Source organism: Hypomesus transpacificus, chromosome 26 (assembly GCF_021917145.1).
Source record: "Hypomesus transpacificus isolate Combined female chromosome 26, fHypTra1, whole genome shotgun sequence".
NCBI lineage: Eukaryota > Metazoa > Chordata > Actinopteri > Osmeriformes > Osmeridae > Hypomesus > Hypomesus transpacificus.
The window spans coordinates 4,866,656-4,888,706 of record NC_061085.1 but is presented as its reverse complement, the minus strand read 5'-3'; the positions used below and the strand labels follow the sequence as shown (position 1 = coordinate 4,888,706).

Below are 22,051 nucleotides of genomic sequence, written 5' to 3'. Positions count from 1 at the left end.
GTATTCAAATATTACACTACGAACTGTGACTGATGTATGAGAAATATGGTCAAAGTTCAAGGCACAATGTTATGACAAAGTTGTAGTTCCATTTGTGTGCATATTGCATGCAACAGTAAGTATTTTGTAAGGGCAACTGCAGTATGTACTAAAAGTAAAAAGTATCAATTTGGGACACAGAGACTGTATTTCTGTAAGCTTCCTCACATGTCCTCATTGTTCCTGAGTACATCTTTTCTGCCCCCTCCCCACTTTTACTCCCCACCCCCCCAGCCTGTGACCAACTATCTCTGGGGGTGGCAGCCATCTTTGGCCCCTCCCACAGCTCTTCGGCCAACGCAGTCCAGTCCATCTGCAACGCGCTGGGCGTGCCCCACATTCAGACCAAATGGAAGCACCAGGTGTCAGATAACAGGGACGCGTACTACGTCAGCCTCTACCCAGACTTCTCCTCCCTGAGCCAGGCCATACTGGACCTGGTCCATTTCTTCAAGTGGAGGACTGTCACTGTTGTCTACGACGACAGCACAGGTACAGGTACAGTTGTCCCAGTTGTACAGTTGTTTATGATGGTGTTGTATGTGACCAGTGCAATATCAGTGTACTTTGGAGGTGGGGAAAGACTTATTCTAAAACAAGAATTCCAGGTCCTCCTCAGTGTGTGCAATGCCAATATGCAACGTTTGAGAAAACATACAGCCTCCTCCCCTCACAATTCAGCATAGAGTGTTTTGTAACCTGTCGACTTAGTTCGAAAATCAATAGCACTCTGTTCTCGCCTTCCAGGTATGTAGTCCACATCCAAACCCTAAGCGCTCAATGATAGTGAGCATTGGGGGGGGAAAACTACATTACCCAGCATGACCCTGAGTCTCCTCAACTTAATGCCAAGCAGAAGGAATGTGTGGGCTGACACCAGCCATGAATAACCAACAGACGCTGATCCTTTGAGGGTCATCCCCGCCAACACAGTCTGCTTGTTGTAAAGGAAGACTTGGGATCGTGAGTTTTACAAGCACGCTCATAATTCAGCCTGAGTGCTATTATATTTTTGTGAATATTGTGAAGGTGAAGCGTCGGGTGCTCATTACTTGAAGGAAAAATATAGCATTTATGTAAGGAGAAGCTTGACCACTATGTCACGGAATTCGATTAATCCTCTGAAGCGGGTTCGTTTGGTAGTAGAACTGGGCTTTGAATGCTATGCCCAAGCTGTCCATTTGGACTACTCAGATTGGCTGTGAGCTTTTTTTCCTCATCTGTGTGCTAACCACTATACTTCGATACTTAGATGACTTCCTCAGAGAGAAAGTAAATTAGATATCAGTATTTGGTCTCTGTCACTTCACCTTATAAGATGTAGGAGTTAAGGTGTCCGTCTGGCTGTACTGTTAGTACCTTCTGTGTTTAAAAAGCACACATTTTGCCCTGTGGAGTGTGGGCTGCTGGAGTGCGGTGACAGTATATTAGCTTTGGTTTGAGGTCACCGTGAACAGTCGCCTCTGTCTGAGTCATCTTCGTTATTTTCACTGTTCAGTTCCTCCTCATTCCAACAACACGTTGGTGTACTCGCCGACAAAGTTTGACGTGATGTAGTAGCGGAGGTTGTTGGAGCAATTCACAAGGAACAATCTTTATTGGAGGTTCCTAACCTAACATGTTTGGACCCCATGGTGCAGTGTGGGGCGATGAATTTACCCTCCCCAACCCCACCCCTATACACGGACAAACAGACACACACACGTACCCCAGCCCACATAATCACACGGGTTTACACTTCAATGAGCTCGCTTCTGATTGGAGCCTATCTGACGGCTGGCTGGAAAGACTATTGAAGGGGATGAAATATTTACACACACAGGCAAAAACACACACACGTACACAAAACCACGCATCCACAGCAAACTCAGCACACATGCCCTGTCCAAGGATCCAGGAGAAAAGTCTCAAGGCATTAGCAGGAGCTCGCAACCATCGGCATCAGCAGTGTTTCCCAAAACGCTGAGCTCCCCTGACAGATTTGATGCTTAACGGCCCTCTGTCGTTGTCGGAACAGAACAGGAAAAAAACAGGAGAGCCCCAGAGTGGGGATCTTCTGGGATTACCTGAGGTAAGGATCCGGAGGCTTCACAATTAATACAGCACTCCTCTCCCTCATGCGCACACACACACATCCTACCTCTACCCCAACCCGACGCCAACCCATTCCCGTTACCTCTGCAATACCCACACCCATAACAATCTATTCCTGTTTCACAGCAGCACTCCTCCTCCTAGTTTCTAGGGGAAAGCGACCCACTCAGATGAAGACAGCTAAACTGCTCACACAGCACTTTGAGCCTTTGAAAAAAAGAAGAAAAAGGAAGAATAAAGGGCTGACTAGAACTCTCCTTCTGCCTCTTATACCATTTCCATGCTTGTGACAAGGAATCATTTCCCCTTCAATCTGTCATCTCTTCAATAAGGGGCAAAGATGAAGGATAACTGTGGCTGAATATGGGCGGTGGTGGGGGGGGGGCTACCAGTCCCCAGGCCTCCCTCAAGAAGCAGCATGTGGTAGTCAGGTGGTCAGGCAGATTATGGCTCTGTCACCACAGGAAACTTTGGGTAGGATGAGGGGCACTAGACCGACCCTGACTCATATCCACTGACCTCAGGAAACTTGAGTTGCGAGGAATCTGGTGGATGGACAAGTTGAACCGCCCATCCATGGGAGGATTAATCAACTATGGATTAGAAGCTCCGTATATGAGCCTTATTTAATCAACCAAAAATATTGCACCGATTTCTTTTTGACCCTTTAAAATTGTGCCATGCGCATCCACATGGTTAAAGATTCTTTTTTTTTTTTTGCTGGGGCCTTTTTAAAAGCCAGTCCACTATTCATGCGCTGTGTGTGTGTGTGTATGCGTATGCGTGTGCGTCCCATCTGCAGGTCTCATTCGACTGCAGGAGCTGATCAAGGCACCATCGCGGTACAACATTCGTTTGAAGATCCGTCAATTGCCAGCAGAGACTAAGGACGCCAAGCCTCTTCTGAAAGAGATGAAGAAAGCAAAAGAGTTTCATGTAATCTTTGACTGTGGCCATGAAATGGCTGCCTGGATACTAAAGCAGGTCAGGTCTAGACTTTACAGACTTTTTAGCTTCATTTACACAAATTTACCTCCTTTATAGGAAGCACTACTGTATTTTCTGTTCTCAATTCAGATTTTAGAGCAGGTATTTTTCTTTCTTTCTTAGAGTTCAAGACCGTTCAAAAAGCCAATACATCATCTTTTAAAATGAACAAGCAAGTGATTAGAATATTAGATTTATTATTTGACTTTAATGACAACATACATATTTTATCCCTGGTAGAATAATAGATTTATATTACTGCCCTGCCATAATGGATGCTTCCTCCACAATAAAGTTTTAATTAAAGAGTGTCTGACTGCTCACATGGATATGCACTTTTGTAATTAAACTATATTACATTATTCATATCAACACTTTATATCCATCCAAGATCCATTAAAAAAGATCATGGTCTTTATGATTTTGGTGGGTTAGTGAGGCTAATGATGTACAACATTATCAGTCACCTGACCTTGAAGCTGTTTAGACACACACTAGGGAACGTCAGCTCAATTATCTATGGGGGAATCAGAGAGATGGCATAATTTGTGCCCATTCAAATCCTGTTTGCCAGAAATCCTTGAGATACTGTTTTGGCTCCAACACTCATTAAAGACAGTGGGTAGGGAAAGGCCATCAGTAATACACAGAATGCACTGCTGTGGAGTATTGGGTGTGGATGAGACTAACTGCTCATCAACCACAGCTTGCCATCCTGAATTATTTCAGATCACCCTTTATTGAGCAGTTGGGATTGTGTGTTCCCTGCAGGCTCTCGCCATGGGAATGATGACGGAATACTACCACTACATTTTTACCACTCTGGTAACTATAACATGAGTTTACCATTAACAATGTACTATTAAGAATTTACCATCCCAAAATTTGACATTTCAAGTGTGTGAAGTAAGAGTAACCATATTCAAAAGACTCCCCAGTAACATGTAATCTACATTCCTTGTCCTTTTTGCCAAGTACCTCAGTGTTGGATCCCAGGACACAAAAGCAGTGTCATATTACCATTCAGACTTTGAGTTATGTGTCCCCTCAACTATGAATAGTCCCTTTCATTCTAGCTGGAGCAAAAGTCTGTGTTCCCTGGGCAGATAGAAGAGAGAGAGAAGGAGAGACAGAGAGAGTGTGAGTGAGCAAGCTCAGATAAAGGATCAAAAACTGGGAGGCTGTTACCAACATAATAAATTATAGTCCTAAGAACTGGGATTGTGCACCTATTTGGGAGCATAACAGTAAATGTTAGGGCAAAGATCTGACCCTGGGTATATAGTGAGGAGAGGAGCCGGAGATGGTGATTGTGGCCTTGTTTCAGTGGCCTGCTGTTGCTTGTTAGTCTGGACCCCTGCCTGCCAACATTGACGGTTTTGGCAGGGAAGAGACCACAGCCCTTGGCCAATGCCAATACTGCAACACTTTGGTACAGACCCAGAGAGCATGGCTGTGAACACAAACAGCCAAACCCAAAACTCACGCACTCACATACACACAGACACGCACCCTACCACTCACATATTCTCTTATACACACACATACACACACATGCTTACATTCACACACATACAAGTACGCACACGCACACACTTCCCCCTATCTGTGGTCCCTGTCCACAGTACATTGTACCCAACCCACAGACATCATCCTGGGCTGGTCAGAAGCCAGACACATGGCTGGCCTGTCGACGGGGAGACAGTCTTTTATTTCCTCATGATAGATGACGGTCCACCAAGTCTTGCCTGTGTAACCTTGAAAGCCTTCGCTTAATCAAGGCCACTGCCTCAGCGGCAGCAGATTAAGTATCTCCTGAAAATAACTCCCTGTGTCCCCTCCCGCTCTCTCTCTTTCTCTGCATGGGATAACCAACAGCATGTATGTTCGAAAACAGCATATAGGTTCAAATTCCTGAAATAAATCAAAAGGGACTATAAAGAAGAGCAATACAAGAAAATAATGTAAAAAATATATATATATGAATTATAAATGCATTGATGGTTAATAAATACAGCTGCCTTATTTCCAGGATCTTTTTGCCCTGGATATGGAGCCGTACAGGTACAGTGGCGTCAACATGACCGGCTTCCGGGTCCTGAACACAGAGAACTCTCAGGTGTCGTCCATCATCGAGAAGTGGTCCATGGAGCGGCTCCAGGCCCCACCCAAACCCGACTCAGGCCTCCTGGACGGCTTCATGACTGTGAGCATGGCTGGACTTGCACCCAACACACACACACATACCCCAACCCCCACACACACATACACGCACAACCACACCATATCCTTCAAGGTTCCTTTCTGCTGTGCATGCACAAACATGTTTATGGGGGATATTTAATCTCTGTGAAGCCTATCGATAGGGATAGCGATAGATTGCATGGCCATGTTTGTCACGTGTTCCAATTTTTGTGGTACAAGCTTCTTTATATCTTTTGTGTGTAAAAGGTAATGGTGTGGTCTTAGAGTTGCCTTGTTGGTTCAATAACCATGCAAGACAAAGTTTAGAATTGATATGTATATTTTTTTTACGTACAGTATATGCTGGGTCCACCCGAGAGAGGGTGTCCAGGGTCTTAGCCCAGGGGATAGGCTTTTAGGATGGGCAAAATCCCCAGTCCCCCAATCCCCCCTTCCCCCTCCCATGTGTGGGGCCTTGGGGCTGTAGCTCCTGGGTCTAAAAGCTGGGTAATGAGACGGTGTGGATGGTAATCGCCGTTTATCTGCACTCCTTTCCTGGCACCACTGCGCTGGGAACGCTGCCAAAATATGACAATCTGTCAGTATGCACACACAGAGCGCAAGAGCAAATTGGACGGAAATTATGGCCCCGGTTTTTTAGGGCGGCATCCAAAACAGTGAGCAACGAGGTGGTTTGAAAGTGAAAAGTGGGTTTGGTCATTCAAGGTCCTTTGCGGTCCCATTTGTTGAAAGCGGACAATTGTTTTATTTCATGCGGATGGTGTCTCTGTTTCTCTCGCTCTCTCTCACTTTGTCTTTCTTTCTCTCTCTCTCTCTCTCTCTCTCTCTCTCTCTCTCTCTCTCTCTCTCTCTCTCTCTCTCTATCTCTCTCTCTATCTCTCTCTCTCTCTCTCTGTCTGTCTGTCTGTCTATCTATTCACTGTAGAATGTACATATCTTTCTTTCTCTCTGTCTACCCCTCTCTCTCTTTTGTCTATGGATAAAAAAAAATTGCTGAACATCTGGAGACAGGTGTAATAAAAGTTTTCAATGACATCAAAGACGAAATGGCAAAGCCTTTGAATGATCATATGCCTTTCCCAAAACCCGGGGTACACATTTTGACACGCTTGTCAGTCAATATTTCACAGATTCCAAACAAGAAGAGATTATGAACAAAGGGTAAGAATTTTCTCTGATGTCTTGCCAGTGAGATATTTCTTAACTCCTACAGTATGAAAAACACATCTAATATCCCCGAAAGCAATCCCATGTGTTTACTTTCTTTCCCCTGTGGCTGTGTGATGTGTTATTACAGTAATACAGAGATTAATGAAACTCACCAAGAGGTTAAGCGCCTTTTATTAAAAACAATTTGACATAGGAAATGAATTGAATGCAAGACTAGGGATGTGAGTTTGATAAATTGGAATGCTATGAATCATTTTGTCAGATGCCATAATGCATATTGGCAGATATCATGGCACTAGAGCTTCTGCTAAATAATAAATAATAACGTCCAATAGCTGGGTACATGCTTGATGAACTGCTTCATTAGTGAGTCTATTTATAAGTCCCCACAGTGAGTTATACCATCTTCCAGAACATTCCGTCCAGAAAGGATTCAATGTAATGAATGTATTGTGGAATTATGAGGCTGAGGACTATCACATAATGCAATGAGCTCCTGTTTTTGTGGATATATTCAAAGAACTTGGAAAATGTGTCTGTACAGTTTGTATTCATGACTTTGCTGTGATTTCGAGTATGGTTCATAAAAAGCTGTCTTTCACATTATTCCTATTTTCTAGTCTGTTAAAGGCTGTACTTTCACTATAGTGAGATGTGACCCTCCGAGTACCTCTTCTTTGACCTCCCCCACCCCTCAGCCTCCTCACCAAAAGTCTGAGCCAGCGGCTGCTCCTCTTCGCTATGCGACCGCACCAACAGTTGAGCGGCAAATGGTTGCCGAGGCAACACAATCCCCACATCGTGAAGGATTGATAGTGAGAATTACGGAATGAAAGAACAAGGAGGACAAGGGATACCGCCTGTGGTCACTTGAGAAAAATGCTTGGAGCTCATCCACCACTGTTGGCCTTGTGTTGGTTTATGTTCATCTTCCATAATTAATTTGCCTTCCATAACCTGGCACATAAAACAAAGCATATCTCTGGCTCTCAATGGTAGGATTGAATTAAGCGGGACATGTGTCATTGCAAAAAAGAGTAGAGACAGAACTTACAGCAGTGGGTGTATAGGCATGTGTGAGTACTCATCAATTTGTTGGTGACGTATTCCATCGCCGTACTCTCCCACCCCCACCGGCCACCATTAACATCCCTCACTGCTGTCACGACATTGCACAACACATACATTCACCTCACCAGACTAATAGTCCCGAAACACCTAGCAGACCAATCAGTACAATGACCCTCCCTGTCTGTGTCTGACAACAGATATAGTCTTTCTACAACAACGGTAAAAACGCTATCACTTGTATTGTACACAGCACAGCACGGTAAAGACAACCCCTGTTGGTATCTTACGGAGGAGAGAGTACTGTGCCTAGTCTCTACAGACCACTGTACAGGGAACACTGGCTGTGGCCGCCTTTCGTGTACACAGATGGTGGGAGGGAGAGAGATCGAGGGAGAGAGAGAAAGAGAGGACGCAAGAGGAAAACGGGCTCATCCTTGCGTTGACAAGCATGGCTGGGAGCTGGAGGAAGAGAGCAAGGCAGGAAAGGAGGGACAGGAAGAAAGAGAGTCCCTGTTCGCTACTGTATCAGCTGTGCTGTGGTAGTAGGTGGGTGGGTGGGAGGGGGGGGGGGTTCTGGGGCAGCTTCCCCTAACCCTGGACATCTGCGGGCGGACAAGGAGAGAGACACTGGCTGTAGCTGTGTTGCCATGACTGTGCCCTATCCCTGTCTCCCTGTTTCCTGGCCACGGCAACAGAAGCGAACCAACGCTTTCTCCCCTCTGGTTGTCGTGGCAACTGGCGCTCTATTACACTGCCCCCCCTCTTATGCCCCCCTCTGTGACTCTCCTCTTTTCTCATCTCTCCTTCATCTTCCATTCCCGGTCTTAGTCATTTCTACCATCATCCATTGAATCAACCATTCACTCTGCCTCTCTCCTCGCCTCTGCTTTGGTTTCCTTTCCTCCCCCCATCCTCTCATCTTTTCCCCATGTTGTCCCTCTTCTTTAATTCACTTCTCTCTCCCACTCCCATTTTTGTACCTTCCTTTGATCTCCTCTCCCCTACTCTCCTCTCCACTTTCCTCGTCTCCCTTCCCCTCCTCTCTTCTCCTCTCCCCCTCCTCTCTTCTCCTCTTACCCTCCGCGCCTCGCCTCTCCCCTTCATCTCCTCTACCCTGCCACACCAAGCGCTTGTGGTGTTACAAAATGCCTCGAACACCGGATCCAGGCTGTGGAGCGCCCGCTAACAGGATAGGATTCACACAGCTTCTTTTCGACTATTATGTCACTCTGATCTCTCTTTCTCTGATCCCAGTTGGCAGGGGGAGAGCCTTTTAAAAGCAGCCACGGCAGAGAGCAGACACCCGGCACCCCGTGACGCCTAACGCCAGCTGGGCTTGGCACCGCGTCCGCGTTATTAGCAATGAACGCAAGGCCGGAACCTCAGCGTGCAGACGCTGAGTGAAGAGTAGAGAGAGAGAGATAGACAAAGACAGTTGAAGCTTTGTGATGGTATCTTAGCGTGTGTGTGTGGGGGGAAGGGGGGGGGAAGGTGGGGTGGGGGTGCAGGAGGGGTAGGAGAGGGTATAAAACAGAATGGCTCGGCATAATCTTTCTCACTTTTCCGAGGTGCGTGGAGACACACTTGTGTGCTTCCTCATACAAATCACACACACTCAGACGTTGCCATTGTGTCATCATGTCAACATGCTAGGGGTATTAGGTCTGTAATGGATTTTGCAGTCAAATAGCCTACAGCGACATCATTCAAATATAACCCCCCCTCCCCCCACTTCTCTTTTCTACACCCCTCACTCCATCCCTCGCTCCTCATCTTACCACCCAAAAGCAGTCATTGTCATGCTCGATCATGAGCGTTTGTCTGGCCTAGGGCTGCCTTGAGATCAGCTGATATGCTGCAACACCTTTGGGGTTGGAAACAGACACATACACAGACACAAACATGGGCAAGCAAGTACGCAGTCACTCTCTCACAATAAACACACACCCGCACACGTACACACACACACACACACACAGGCTGCCCACTGAAGGGCAGGTACCCCAGGTCTAATTAGAACTGTACATTTTGCTCACAGTTTTAATGTGCTCACTTTCCGTCTCCTATAGTCCCCCTTTTCTTGCACTCCCTTTCTGTCTCTCATTTGTTTTAGAAGTGAGTACAGAACGGCCCTCAGAGGAGGTGGGGGAGTGGACGAGTGGAGTGGGCACCTGCTAACCTGACCCTGGCTATTCCTGGTTGGATGCTAATTAATATGGAAGGGAGGCCGTTCTGTTAAATGCCCTCTTAATCAGACACAGGCCAGGCAGCATGGCACTAATTGGGAAAAGCTCGGAAGTGGGCAGTGCTGCCAACAACACAATATCCCCGGAATATTCTGGATAGCTTGGCACAGGAACTCGCGAACCCTTTTTTTTGGTCTGGATTTCCCTCCTCTCTACCTCTCTCATCTCTCTTTCCTTCTCTATATCTCTTTCTCTTGCTACCTCTATCACTCTCTACCTCCATGTCTCTGCCCGCACTCTCTACCTCTGTCACTCATTTCTCTGTCTCTGTGTCTCTTTTTTTCCTCTTTGCCTCTTTCTCACCCTTGAGCCCTAACTTTTATCCTTCCCCTAATGCTCTGTCTTGCCTCACCTCTGATAAAGTATCTTTCAATTTTTTCTCATCCACCCCTCCCCTTTTAGTTTATCCATAAATTCACAAAATTGTAATGCCACTTTCTCTACCCCTCCCTTGGGCCTTCTTTCCCATTTTCCAAATGAAGAATTCTTGAACATCATCGACTTTTACTGCCTTATAAGTGGTGTCTGACGCAGCCATAAAACCTCAACACTGTAAAGAGAAACATGGAAAAGAAATGCATGGGCGGGGGGGGCGGTGTGAGAGATCACTGGCATGAAAACGACTTCCTGTCACCCCAAGGCTGTTTCCCGCCAAAACGATCTGACATGGCCAATGGAAGGATATCTCTTTCACTTTCTCTCTTCCTCTCCTTTCCTCTGTTATTGGGTAAAAGGCCTGAAACAGCTTACATGCCCCATAATTCACATCCATCATTGTTTGAACATCCTATTTCCAAAGATAACCCTACACAGGCTCCAGTACATAAAGAAGCACCTTGATGTATGCAAAAATAATAAAGTTGGTATTAGATGAACACCCCGAGAGAAGACTTAGGAAAGAAGTCTTACACCTACTTCACCAAAATATTCCCCTCAGAGCTGTACACAAGAGGTAGAGAGACGTTAACTCACAACTATTTAATAAGGCTGTTCCATTGACTTCTCTCTGTCTCGTGTGTGTGTGTGTGTGTGTGTGTGTTGTGTGTTTGTTCCTCCTCGGATACGTGGACTGGTGTGCGAGGGTGAATTTCAGGTCAGCAGTGATCTCATAAGATGCATACCCATGCACATTTTCATTCTCTAGCACGCACGCACACACACACACATGGGCTATGTAAGCCATCCCCTTTCCTGTCCTTGGGGGGAAGTGTGTGTGTGCATGTGTGTGTATTTGAGGGCCGGTTAGGGGGGAGGAGGTGTGCTGTCTTATCACAGGAATTATGGAATTATGCAGAGGTGCAGAGCTGTTTAGCATACTGATATGGTAAAGGGGGCAGGATACACACAAATACCCATATAGTGCACACACACACACACATTTATGCCCAAAGACACTCATGAGAACATATTAACACATACAGTCTTGGCATCTCAGTGGATTTGTTGTTCACCCATTCTAAATGAGGAAATGGCACAGCTAAGACAAACGTCAGTCACAACTTTGCTGTGTGTGAGTGAAAGAGAGAAAGAAGGAAGGAAAAACACTCACAGACAATGGGAACACTAAACGTTATTTTTGCGATGTGATATCACATACTTTTATGTGATACTTTAATTAGGTTTCCGTTATCCGGAACTTACTTAAATGGAAAGATTGAATGGAATAAGAAGAAAAAATAACAGAAGAAGTTTAAAAGACAAAAGGAGAACAGACAAATAAATTTGCCAGGGTATTTACCGGTACTCTTATCACTCGTTCAAGAGAGAAAAGGAAAAGATGGAAACAGAGACGGAGAGACAGAAGCCAACCAAATGCAAGCCAGACTTTCACTGCCACAACCCGCCATCCCTTTCCCCAATCACACAAGCCTTGGGCTTGGGTTCAAATCCAGCCTGGGCCATGTCCCCGCCCCCCCCTCTCTCCTTTACATTTCCTGTTACTCTTAAACATTTCTGTCCAAATTAAGCAGGAATGCCCTCAGAACACATACATTTTAAACATTCCAGAGGAAGTTCCTAAATATGGGCATTGCAGCAGAGACACATAAACCCATCCTAACACAGTCGTCTAAAATGCCCAGACTTTTCTTCACTATCTCCAACATCTAGCCTCAGCCATCTATCTAATTGCATCCCTATTGGCCCTGTAAGTGTAAGTGCTATCCTGTGGGCGAGCCTGAGAGATATTGCCATGAACAGGGCCATCAGTCAAAACCAGCAGTATACAGCCCCGGGGTGGGGTGACCGTGACAGAGCATCACAGTAAAGACATAAGAACTTCCAGTTTTTTTCGCTGCCCGTTTCTGGCACTGTGAGCTTAGGGGTAACTGTCCTGGGCAGTGTGAAAAGTGCTGAGCTAAATATGGACATGGGTTTAATTCAGGCAACATCAGGGTTTGAGTTGAGGGAACAGGGGGTGGAGACTGACTTGTTTTTATGAGTATGCATTTCATGCGTGTTTGCGTATGTGTGTTTGTGTGTGCGAGTCTAGTATCTAGACACCCTTGCCGGTTGCCAAGTGTGTGTGCATTCTCATATTTATATAAAGTCTTAGGTGTAGCCCTTTGAAAGCTACTGCTCCCCCCTCCATAATGTCTGCCCTCCCCACCCTCCGCTGTGGCCTGGGATCTGTTTCACTCAGGGCACTTAAAACGTCCTCCAGGCCCGACTCCCTTCTCGGTAATAAACATCACGATTGGTCCTGGATTGTTTTTAAATTGAATGCAATCTGCCAGAGCTGTGAGCCATCATTTTTTGTGAGCACTACCCCCCCCCCCCCTCCCTCCCACACCCCACACCCCTCACCCTCCCCCCTCCCCCCTCACCTCTTCCTGTGTCTCTGTCGCTGCGCACCAACTTTATGTGGAGGCAGCGGTTTGTGGGCGCGCCGCTATTCTGATGCAATTCAAAGTCTGACATGAAACGGGAGCTTTGGGAGGCGTCTGTCTGTGTGTGTTTCTTTTATTTTGTGGCCCCCGAAATCCTGCATCTCGGGACTCACGTCGTCTCTATCTGCCTCATTTTGGATCTCTCTGCCTCTCTTTTTCTGTAGTCGTTCATTCTTTTTCTCTCAAACCCTAATACACACACACAAACACAAAACATTGCATAACCGTCACACACTTTAAATCACTTTAAAGTGATACAGGAGTGGCAGAAACGACGACTGTGTGTGTCTTTCCATCTCTCCCTCTGTCTCCCGTCCCCCTCTTTCTCTTCCTCTCTCTTCCTTCTTTTCTCCACTGTACAGGGAGATGTCAGAGTGTTGGATCTCCTATTTTCTTCATGGATGGTATCAAAAAGGGCAGAAGAACCTTGAAGTGTATATGTGTGTGTGCTTGTGTGTGAGTGTGTGTCTGCATCCATCTGTGTGTATGGTTGTGTCTGTCAGTCAGTAATTTCCACACTCCATGCACTCATATGACAGTCAAACAACAACAACACCACACATGATGGTAATCTCGTTGGGACAGAACACCAAAACAACTTTGAACTGAACATTGTCTTACAGATTATGTAGCAGGTGTAGTGTCATGGCATGTATTTAACGTGTGATTCTGGTTGTGACTGGCAGGGCTGCCTATGTGCCATCTGCACTGGTGCCCGCTCTGCCCTCTCACTCCAGGGAGCAGGGACACCATCAGGGGCCATTAGTCTCCATGGTGACAGGCTGGCTGGCCAGATCCCAGGCTAGCCCAGGCTACGCTCAAGGAGGCTCTCTCACTGGCACAGACAGCGCCTGCGGTGTCATTGGCTGGTTCTTCTTTATTTTTTCCCTCTCTGATAATCTCCACCATGTTTGGAGGATTGGAGGGAGGATCAGACAGTTCAGCTCTGCCATTGAAGAATCGTGAATGCTTACGAGTTGGCTCAGTCTTTGATGTTATACCAATTTAAGATGTCATGGTGTTTTTCCAACACAATGTCATAATCGTACTTCATAGCTAATGGCAATGTTATGACAGGGCTGGTCTGTGCTAACATTCAAACAGTCTTCCAACTCCTTCTTGATGTCATAACAATTTAATTAAGTACAATTAAGTGTCTTACATGTAAAAATTTTAAGTGATTAATTGTAGTGCTTTTTACCTTTGATTAAAAAATTAAGCCACAGAATACGACCCTACTTTTCATTGACAAACGGATAACAGAAACCTAATTAAAGTCAGGTCCCTTCCATAAAAAATTGCAGAACAAGAAATAAATCAAACTCTCTCCCCCCCACAACAGACGGACGCAGCGCTGATGTACGACGCCGTGCACGTGGTTGCCGTGGCAGTGCAGCAGGCGCAGCAGATCACTGTGAGCTCGCTGCAGTGCAACCGCCACAAACCCTGGCGCTTCGGGGGGCGCTTCATCAGCCTCATCAAGGAGGTACGCCAACGCCGTGACATTCCCCGGACCTCTCCCGGCCCCTCCTTCTCCTCCGAACCACCAGCGTGATCCTGATCGACCTCCAGGGGTCATGACTCAGCAGACCACAACTAGTGTCCACCCACAGCTGTCTCGGCCCTGCAATTTGTTTTATTTATTTGTTTTGCTAATTTACTGTCTTTTGTCTTTCCCTGTGGTTTACGTGTGTGTTTTTGTGTGTCCGGGTTGTTTGATGTGCAGCAAGCACACGTTTGCGCATTTCTACACATGGGTCTCGCATGGGGCAAACTATATTTCTATCTAGCTATCCATCCAACAACCGGTATATCAAAGGCTCTGTGTCTCCCCCCCCCCTCCTTCTCGCTCCGCTTGTTAGGGGGGCATTGATTTCGCTTTGTAGCTGCTGCTGCTTTCATTGTGTAGATGGATGTATCATTGGAGGTAATTTGCGGAATGAGACATTGTACTGACTATCCCCATCTAGTCCTCAATTCGCGCTTCCTTTCTGTCTCCCTGTCATCCCTCGCTCCTCCCGACTCATCCACCTTTTTGCTTTGAAGTGAGACTTGAAACGCAATAAACTTCTAGTGTAATGAACTCTTATCTGTCAAAGCCTTGTCTCCATTGTTCTGTGCAGTGTTTAAATTGAGACAGTGCAGAGAGAAAGAGAGAGAGAGAGATAGAGAGAATACATGGTTAATTGGAGTATAAAAAAGTTTTGAGTTTTGATGTACGCTTGAAAGGATATAAGATGGTATATGACTAATCGAATGATACATCCTTTGAGTGTTCCAACTTTGTGTGTTTGTTTGTGTTCTTGTTGTGTTGTTGAGTAATGGAGGGGTGTGTGTGTGTGTGGGGTCTGTACCACAGGCTCATTGGGATGGTCTAACTGGACGCATTCTCTTCAACAAGACCAATGGATTAAGGACAGACTTTGACCTCGATGTGATTAGCCTAAAGGAGGATGGACTGGAAAAGGTGTGTATTTGAGTGTTATATGTTTAATAACAATGTGTAACATTATTTTACGTATGAGAATTTGTTTATAATTTAGTTGAGGGGTCGGATTTAGGTGTAAAGCCGGAGAGGCTTGAGTTCATAATCCTGTAGGTGCAAATTAACTACTGTTCCAGACGAATGTCGGAGTGATAAGGGACAAAGGTGTTAAGATTATTCAGATCTACCAAAACAGCCCTACATCTGTAAAGGTTTATGGTTGAGGTTTAAGGTTTTTTGTTTGAAGTTAGGGTCAACGCTTTGAGGTTTAATTCAAATATCAGAATAGAAAATTAGGGAATTGATATTATTTTGACCACAAAAGTAAAAAAAAAATTGTATGTGCTGAACTTGAGTATTAAGGAAGATGTCCTAGGACAAGGTGTGTGTGTGTGTGTGTGGTTGTAGTCTAGGCATGTGTTTTTGCCACCACAGCTGCGTGAAGCACTACTGTATAAGGACCATACCTCGTTTTTTCTCCAACAGATTGGAACCTGGGACCCCCCCAGTGGTCTGAACATGACAGAGAAACACAAGAGCAAGACAAGCAACATCACCGACTCTCTGGCTAACAAATCCCTGCGCGTCTCCACCATACTGGTACTACACACACATACACACACACACTTTTAAAGGAACAGTAGAGCAATTTGGACACTAGCCAAGACAACAAAATGTTTATTTTACTGAGCCTTCCAGCTTTTTCCTTTCTCTTGACAACTATCTCCTGTTATTCTCTCACTCCTTTTACTCACCTCTCTCTCTTTCTCTCTCCTTTAATTCCACACCTACTTGCTCACCCTCTGAATCGATCAATGTCTCTCTCTACCTCCCTCCCTTTATTTTCCTTTCTCTCCCTTTCTCTTTCCTTCTCCCCCCCTCTCTCCCTCCCTCCCATCCTCTCCATCCCTCCCTTCCCTCATCTTTCCCTCCTCCTCCTCTCCTTCCCCCTCCCCTCTCTCTCTCCCTCCCCCTGTTTCTGTCTCCTTCCCCCCTCTCTGTCTCCCTCTCCTTCACCCCTCTGTCTCCCTCTCTTTCTCCCCTCTCTAACTGCCCTCTCCCTTTCTCCATCTCCCTCTCCTATCTCCCTCCTTCCCTCCCTCTGCATCCCTCCCTCCCCCCCTTTCCCCCTCTCCTTCCCTCTCTTCCTCCCCCGTGTCCTTCCACTCTTCAGGAGGAGCCGTACGTGATGTTCAAGAAGTCGGACAAGCCTCTCTACGGGAACGACCGATTCGAGGGCTACTGCATTGACCTGCTGCGGGAGCTGTCCAACATCCTGGGTTTCCGCTACGAGGTGCGACTGGTGGAGGATGGCAAGTATGGCGCCCTGGAGGAGAGCACCGGCCAGTGGAGCGGTATGGTGCGCGAGCTCATTGACCACGTGAGTTAACTCCATGCACGCACTAGACGATTGCACGCACACACACACACACACACACACACACACACATACATACATACATACACAACCAGCAGACACACCAGGCACACACACACACTCACTGCTCATTTAAACCCCCACCATGTTGGAACAATCGATTAGTGGGCAGAGTCAATCTTTGATCAAACAACTTTGCAAGTGACAGAGCTAAAACTGATTGGGAGAATAATTTCCTCAAAAACACAAAAATATTCTTACCTCTCATTCTCAGCAGAATTAACGCGCTTGGCGCCTCGCTCATCATGCGATCCTTCACCATCTGTCATTGGCCAGCTCAAGCTGTTGACAGATGCCAGATCTTAATTTGATTTGTTGTAATGTTTTCCCCTGGCCACTGATTGGTGGACTTTTCCCTGCTTTTCTCTTTTTCTGTGCAGAAAGCCGACCTGGCAGTTGCTCCCCTGGCCATCACCTATGTGCGCGAGAAGGTCATTGACTTCTCCAAGCCCTTTATGACGCTGGGGATAAGTATTCTCTACCGCAAACCCAACGGAACCAACCCTGGGGTGTTCTCCTTCCTCAACCCTCTCTCGCCCGATATCTGGATGTATATTCTGCTGGCTTGCTTGGGTGTCAGTTGTGTGCTGTTTGTCATTGCCAGGTAACACGCACTTCCTTCCCTCCTTCGCCCTGCCCTGCCCTCGCAATGTCCCTCCCCTTCTCCTTTCCTCCTTTCCCCCCTCTCTCCCCCACATCTTCCTCCCTCTCTCCCTGCTTACACAAACAGCCAGCGGAATTTGTCCCCAGAGCGCCAGTGTGTGAAACTGAGAAACAAGCTAGTTTGCCTTCTGGAAAGCTCTGACAGAGTGTGAATGTAGTCAGATTAAGACAGTGTAAGAAACATGCCCCGAAAGCTACTTTAAGACTGCCCTCACTGGAGTATTATAGTGTTGACAGCCTTAGTTAGCCTCGGGCAAGAAGGACCAGAAGAAACTGTCTGCATGGCCTTTTCCCATCTCTGAGTGAACCTTGGACATTGTATGTTGCTGGGTTTACTTTTAGAGGTGCCTTATATAACACATTTTCTGGAAATTGTTTCCCATGTTGACCAATTACCTTTGTTGGCTAGCACATTTGCAGAGACTTGTTTTAGTGTACTCCCTCTGCAGCTGTTACATAGGGTATACTTAGGCTTGGTAAGTAAAGCACTGCCGCTCATGATAGCTTGTACCCATGTTCAATGCAGAAAGGTGTTAAGTTAACCTCTGAGCTCTCTTACGGCAACCGCCTTTGGTTTAAGCCTGAGGGTTTTGTTGTTAATGCACCTTTCGCCGATGTTACCGGCAATACGATCACCTGCAAGAGAAGTAGCAACTGTAACCTAAGTTAGATCAGAATATGCCCATTTGTTGTTCATTTCAAGACACATTGAATTAGCCTTGTATGTTTTAGTAAGCCACAGCATTTACAATATGTTGCTGTACACACTCTTAGAAGCCTTGTGGGACAGTCCTCTAAAAAAATTCAATTGAACCTTTCTACTTGAAAAGCAGTTTTAGTTTGATGGCAAAAAACAATTCACAGGTTTCCACAGATTTTCTTCACCACATTCATCTCTTCCTCATTCCTTAATTAGCTTCATTGGATTCATTGGATTGTCTAGCTTCAGCATTTGGCATAGTACATTTCAGTGTACGTTTTGGTTCTGATCTATAAAAAATGTGATCCACATGAGGCAGTATTGTAAGCACTGCCAGAAATACAGAGCCCCCTCCACTTCTCCCAACCCCATACACCCACACCACCCCCGTTTACAACACTCCGCAAAAGCACCCTTTTCCGTTTTTTCATCTGCTGAACATCTCATTTTTTGCACTCTGTGAATTGATCTTTTGTTTTGTGTTTGCTTGTTCTTGGAACATATCCACTCAAAAGTTTTTCATCAACCAGAGTAAACATGTCTGTTCACCTCAGGATTTCCAACCTCCACATCGACTACATGCAGATTTAACCTCTTTAGATGGTATTATATAAGGAAAGGATCCAAGGTGATGGGGATATATATATATATATATATATATATATATATATATATAAATGTTTATAGCTATATGTTTGTCAAATGTGTGTTGGCACCATGAGGACATGTACATCGTAGATGAGGCCATCTCTTCGTCCCTATGACTTTCCCTTTAGCCCCATGTCTCCTTAGATGCTCTGGGAGAAGAAAAGAAACAAATCTATAAAGGCCGCCACAGTAATTGAATCTAGTGAACAGCGGAGGGAGTCTGTTTGCCATTGTGGCAGAAAACGGGAGGGAAAGAAGAGGACAGAGTGAGGAAAGGAGGAGGAATCTTGTTATTATTCTGTGTGCTGTCTGACATGTCCCTTGTGTTATGCGTGAGGGGGTGACCTTACCCTGGCGTGCTGCACATAGTCTTCCTGGTGATCAGTGTACGAAGCATGACCCAGATGGACATAGCCAATAGGTCACACGGTGGATTTCTTTCTCTCTCTCGCTTTGTCTTTTTTTCTTTGTTTCTCTTTCTTCTTCCATCCTTTCTGCCCTCTGTCTTTGCTGCTCCCTGCATTTGTGTATGTATGTCACATTAGTGAGAAAAAAGGGGTTTTCTTCTCTTCCTCTTATCTCTTTCTGCCTTTCTCTTTCCCTCCCTTTCTTACACAGGTTCACTTACATATATACTCTTGTACCAGGAAGAGCAGCAGTAAAGGCAACACAATACGAAATTGTGTGCTTGAAATCCACCGATTCACACTCCTTTACTGCTAGTAAAGGTGAACCTTAATTAAGAATGGTGGTTATGATGATGGGAAAAACAACCCCCAACCACACACAGATGAAATGCAGTATTTGTGCAAGACACATATGGGGAAAGATAGTAACCTTTTAAGGAATCGATTTGTGACATTTTGAGTCTTCTTCTTGGAACCCTATGGGTCTCGCCACAGCTGTGTTATAACAGTCAGTTTTATGAGCATGACCATAATATGGTATCAGTGCAATACTAATTTGTGTTTCCTTGTTCCTTTCTAGCATATAGTGGAACACTACTTTTACCATCCAAACACCCAACCCCCACACCCACCATTGACAAATATTTCAAATACCATTTTGAATGAGATCTATGTTTGTAGGTAGTTGACGATGGATTTTCCTCTGTTTGACGACATCTCATGCTGATCTATTTACATTGAATGTGTGAGTGCAGCCTGTTGACACCAGACAACATTTCCCAGTTCCCCTCACCTTGGTACGGTGTCACTGCTACCCTCATCCACTTCAGCACAAACTCAATCAGCTCCTGATGCTAAATGCTAACACAATAAGGCTGTGCCACCCTCGCTTAGGATAATAAATGAGAAAAAATCCCCAGGTTGGCTTGAAGAGACAGAGAGGTATATAGCAAGGGCATTACGGGGACAAGGAAAGGTAAGGGGTTGGAGGAAAAAGGACAGGCTGTGGGGAAGGAAGAGAATAAATGGAAGGTTTGGAGGTGTGTAGGTTGGAATAGTTGGGTTGGGTTTAGGTGGAGGGGTGACTAGGAGGCAGTAGGGATCCCTCCGTTATGGCAACCAAAAGGAGCAGCAGTCGATGAATCACAGCGGACTTTAAAGTATTATCACAGCCGGAGATGTTATCACAGAGGACAGCGTTATTTCACTCCATCGATCGGCCCCCCTCACAATAAACTGGAAGCATTTGAATATGTCAATTTGTTGATCTGGACAAGGTGAATGATTTGTTTTGCTCACCATGGAGAGTACAAGCCTAGGGGTGGTCGTGGGGGGGGGGGGGGGGGGGCGTTGGGAGGGAGGGGAATCAAACAGCGTTATATTGCTTTTGTTTCCCTCCGTAACCTCTCCACAAATGATTCTGGATGCTTTTATCACCTCCCTACACACAGCCAGACACATTGTCTTGTGTGAAAGATATACATATTTTTATCTGTCCCATTAATTGACCTGCGCCTGTGTTTTTTGTTTGTTTGTTTTTTCTCTCTCGTCTCAGGTTTAGCCCCTACGAATGGTACAACCCGCATCCATGCAACCCGGACTCAGACGTGGTGGAAAACAATTTCACACTCCTTAATAGTTTCTGGTTTGGTGTTGGGGCTCTCATGCAGCAAGGTAGACACTTCCGCCTGCTGGTGCTGTGGCTCCCCATGTCCCACCGTCTCTAAGAGGGGTGTGGCACGGTCATGCCCAGGCCCCGCCTGGTGTATTCTGAGGTCTCTGGGAGTGTATAGCAGAAGGTTAGTTGTACAGTTGGGGTTCATTTCAGTTAGAACATATATATAGACATATATATACATATAGTATTTATTTAAATAACATATGTACCTATATGTATATTTATTTTGTTTAGCAAGGAAAGCACTGTAGTTTGACTGTTAACCTAGATTCAGGGGGGGATGACAGTGGGGCCATTTTTGTTTTAGAATCCAAACAAGCCAAGTTCAAGCTGCCATCCAAAAGGCAGCGGTAAGTTTTGGAGGCTAACAGCCATTTACATTTAAATTGGTTTCTCCAGTCTTGAGGCCAAAGCCTGAGGAACAGAGTGATTATTTAAACACATAATGGCTGTGAAATTTCCCAGTGCCTCCGTAACAGTTCAGTTTGACTAGTCAAGTTCTCATGTACCGTAACTGATAGAAACTTTATGTCCGATCATCTAGCAAGCATTTTATTTTTATTTTTGAATAGGGGGAACATATGGTAGCTCATGTTGAAATACCATGTCATATTATTCTGAGCAAATATATAATATTCCTCATTGCATTTCCAGATACAACAGTTCTTGTGGTGTTTGTCTTATCATGGTCTGCTCATTACATTTGACATGTACAAAGCTCTCAGGCTTCCAAATAGGCAGTTACAGCAGTTAATTACATTTAAAATGGCTTGGGCCCAGCTGTTGTATCTGAAACAAGCCTACAGCAGCAAAGAACTACACTACCCAGAGTCCTCTTCTCTTGCCCGTGGCCTTTCACCCCCCAGAGAACAGTGGTATATGGAGTCAGGATATGAGGTTACTTTGGATACATGAATCTCCGACCCAAACCTATCTATTTCCATGAAAATCCTTGAACCTTTAATATAAATCTCTGCATGCACGCATGTGAAAAGTGGTGACTTGTGAGTTTGATAAATGTCGAGGAGGCCGGCATCCATGTTGTCTGGGTGTCCGTGTGCTGTGCTTTATCTTCTCACTCATGCTGCCCAGGCTCGGAGCTCATGCCCAAGGCCCTGTCCACCCGTATCGTGGGGGGCATCTGGTGGTTCTTTACCCTCATCATCATCTCCTCCTACACCGCCAACCTGGCAGCCTTCCTTACCGTGGAGCGGATGGAGTCGCCCATCGACTCAGCTGATGACCTGGCAAAGCAGACCAAGATCCTCTACGGAGTGGTTGAAGAAGGGTCTACCATGACCTTCTTCAAGGTAACTCCCTGGGCCACCCACG

The 22,051-nt window shown here is 45.7% G+C and overlaps 1 protein-coding gene across 1 annotated transcript in view; it reads left to right on the top strand.

Annotated features, from left to right (window-relative positions):
* grik2 (glutamate receptor, ionotropic, kainate 2) overlaps positions 1-22,051 on the top strand; it is a 66,926-nt gene that overhangs the window by 26,892 nt on the left and 17,983 nt on the right. Inside the window, exons 3-13 of the mRNA XM_047049895.1 lie at positions 274-531; positions 2,936-3,117; positions 3,892-3,945; positions 5,153-5,326; positions 14,043-14,186; positions 15,060-15,167; positions 15,672-15,785; positions 16,360-16,566; positions 17,004-17,227; positions 20,597-20,715; positions 21,812-22,029. Coding sequence (XP_046905851.1) covers positions 274-531; positions 2,936-3,117; positions 3,892-3,945; positions 5,153-5,326; positions 14,043-14,186; positions 15,060-15,167; positions 15,672-15,785; positions 16,360-16,566; positions 17,004-17,227; positions 20,597-20,715; positions 21,812-22,029 — 1,802 coding nt within the window. The remainder of the gene's footprint in view (positions 1-273; positions 532-2,935; positions 3,118-3,891; positions 3,946-5,152; positions 5,327-14,042; positions 14,187-15,059; positions 15,168-15,671; positions 15,786-16,359; positions 16,567-17,003; positions 17,228-20,596; positions 20,716-21,811; positions 22,030-22,051) is intronic.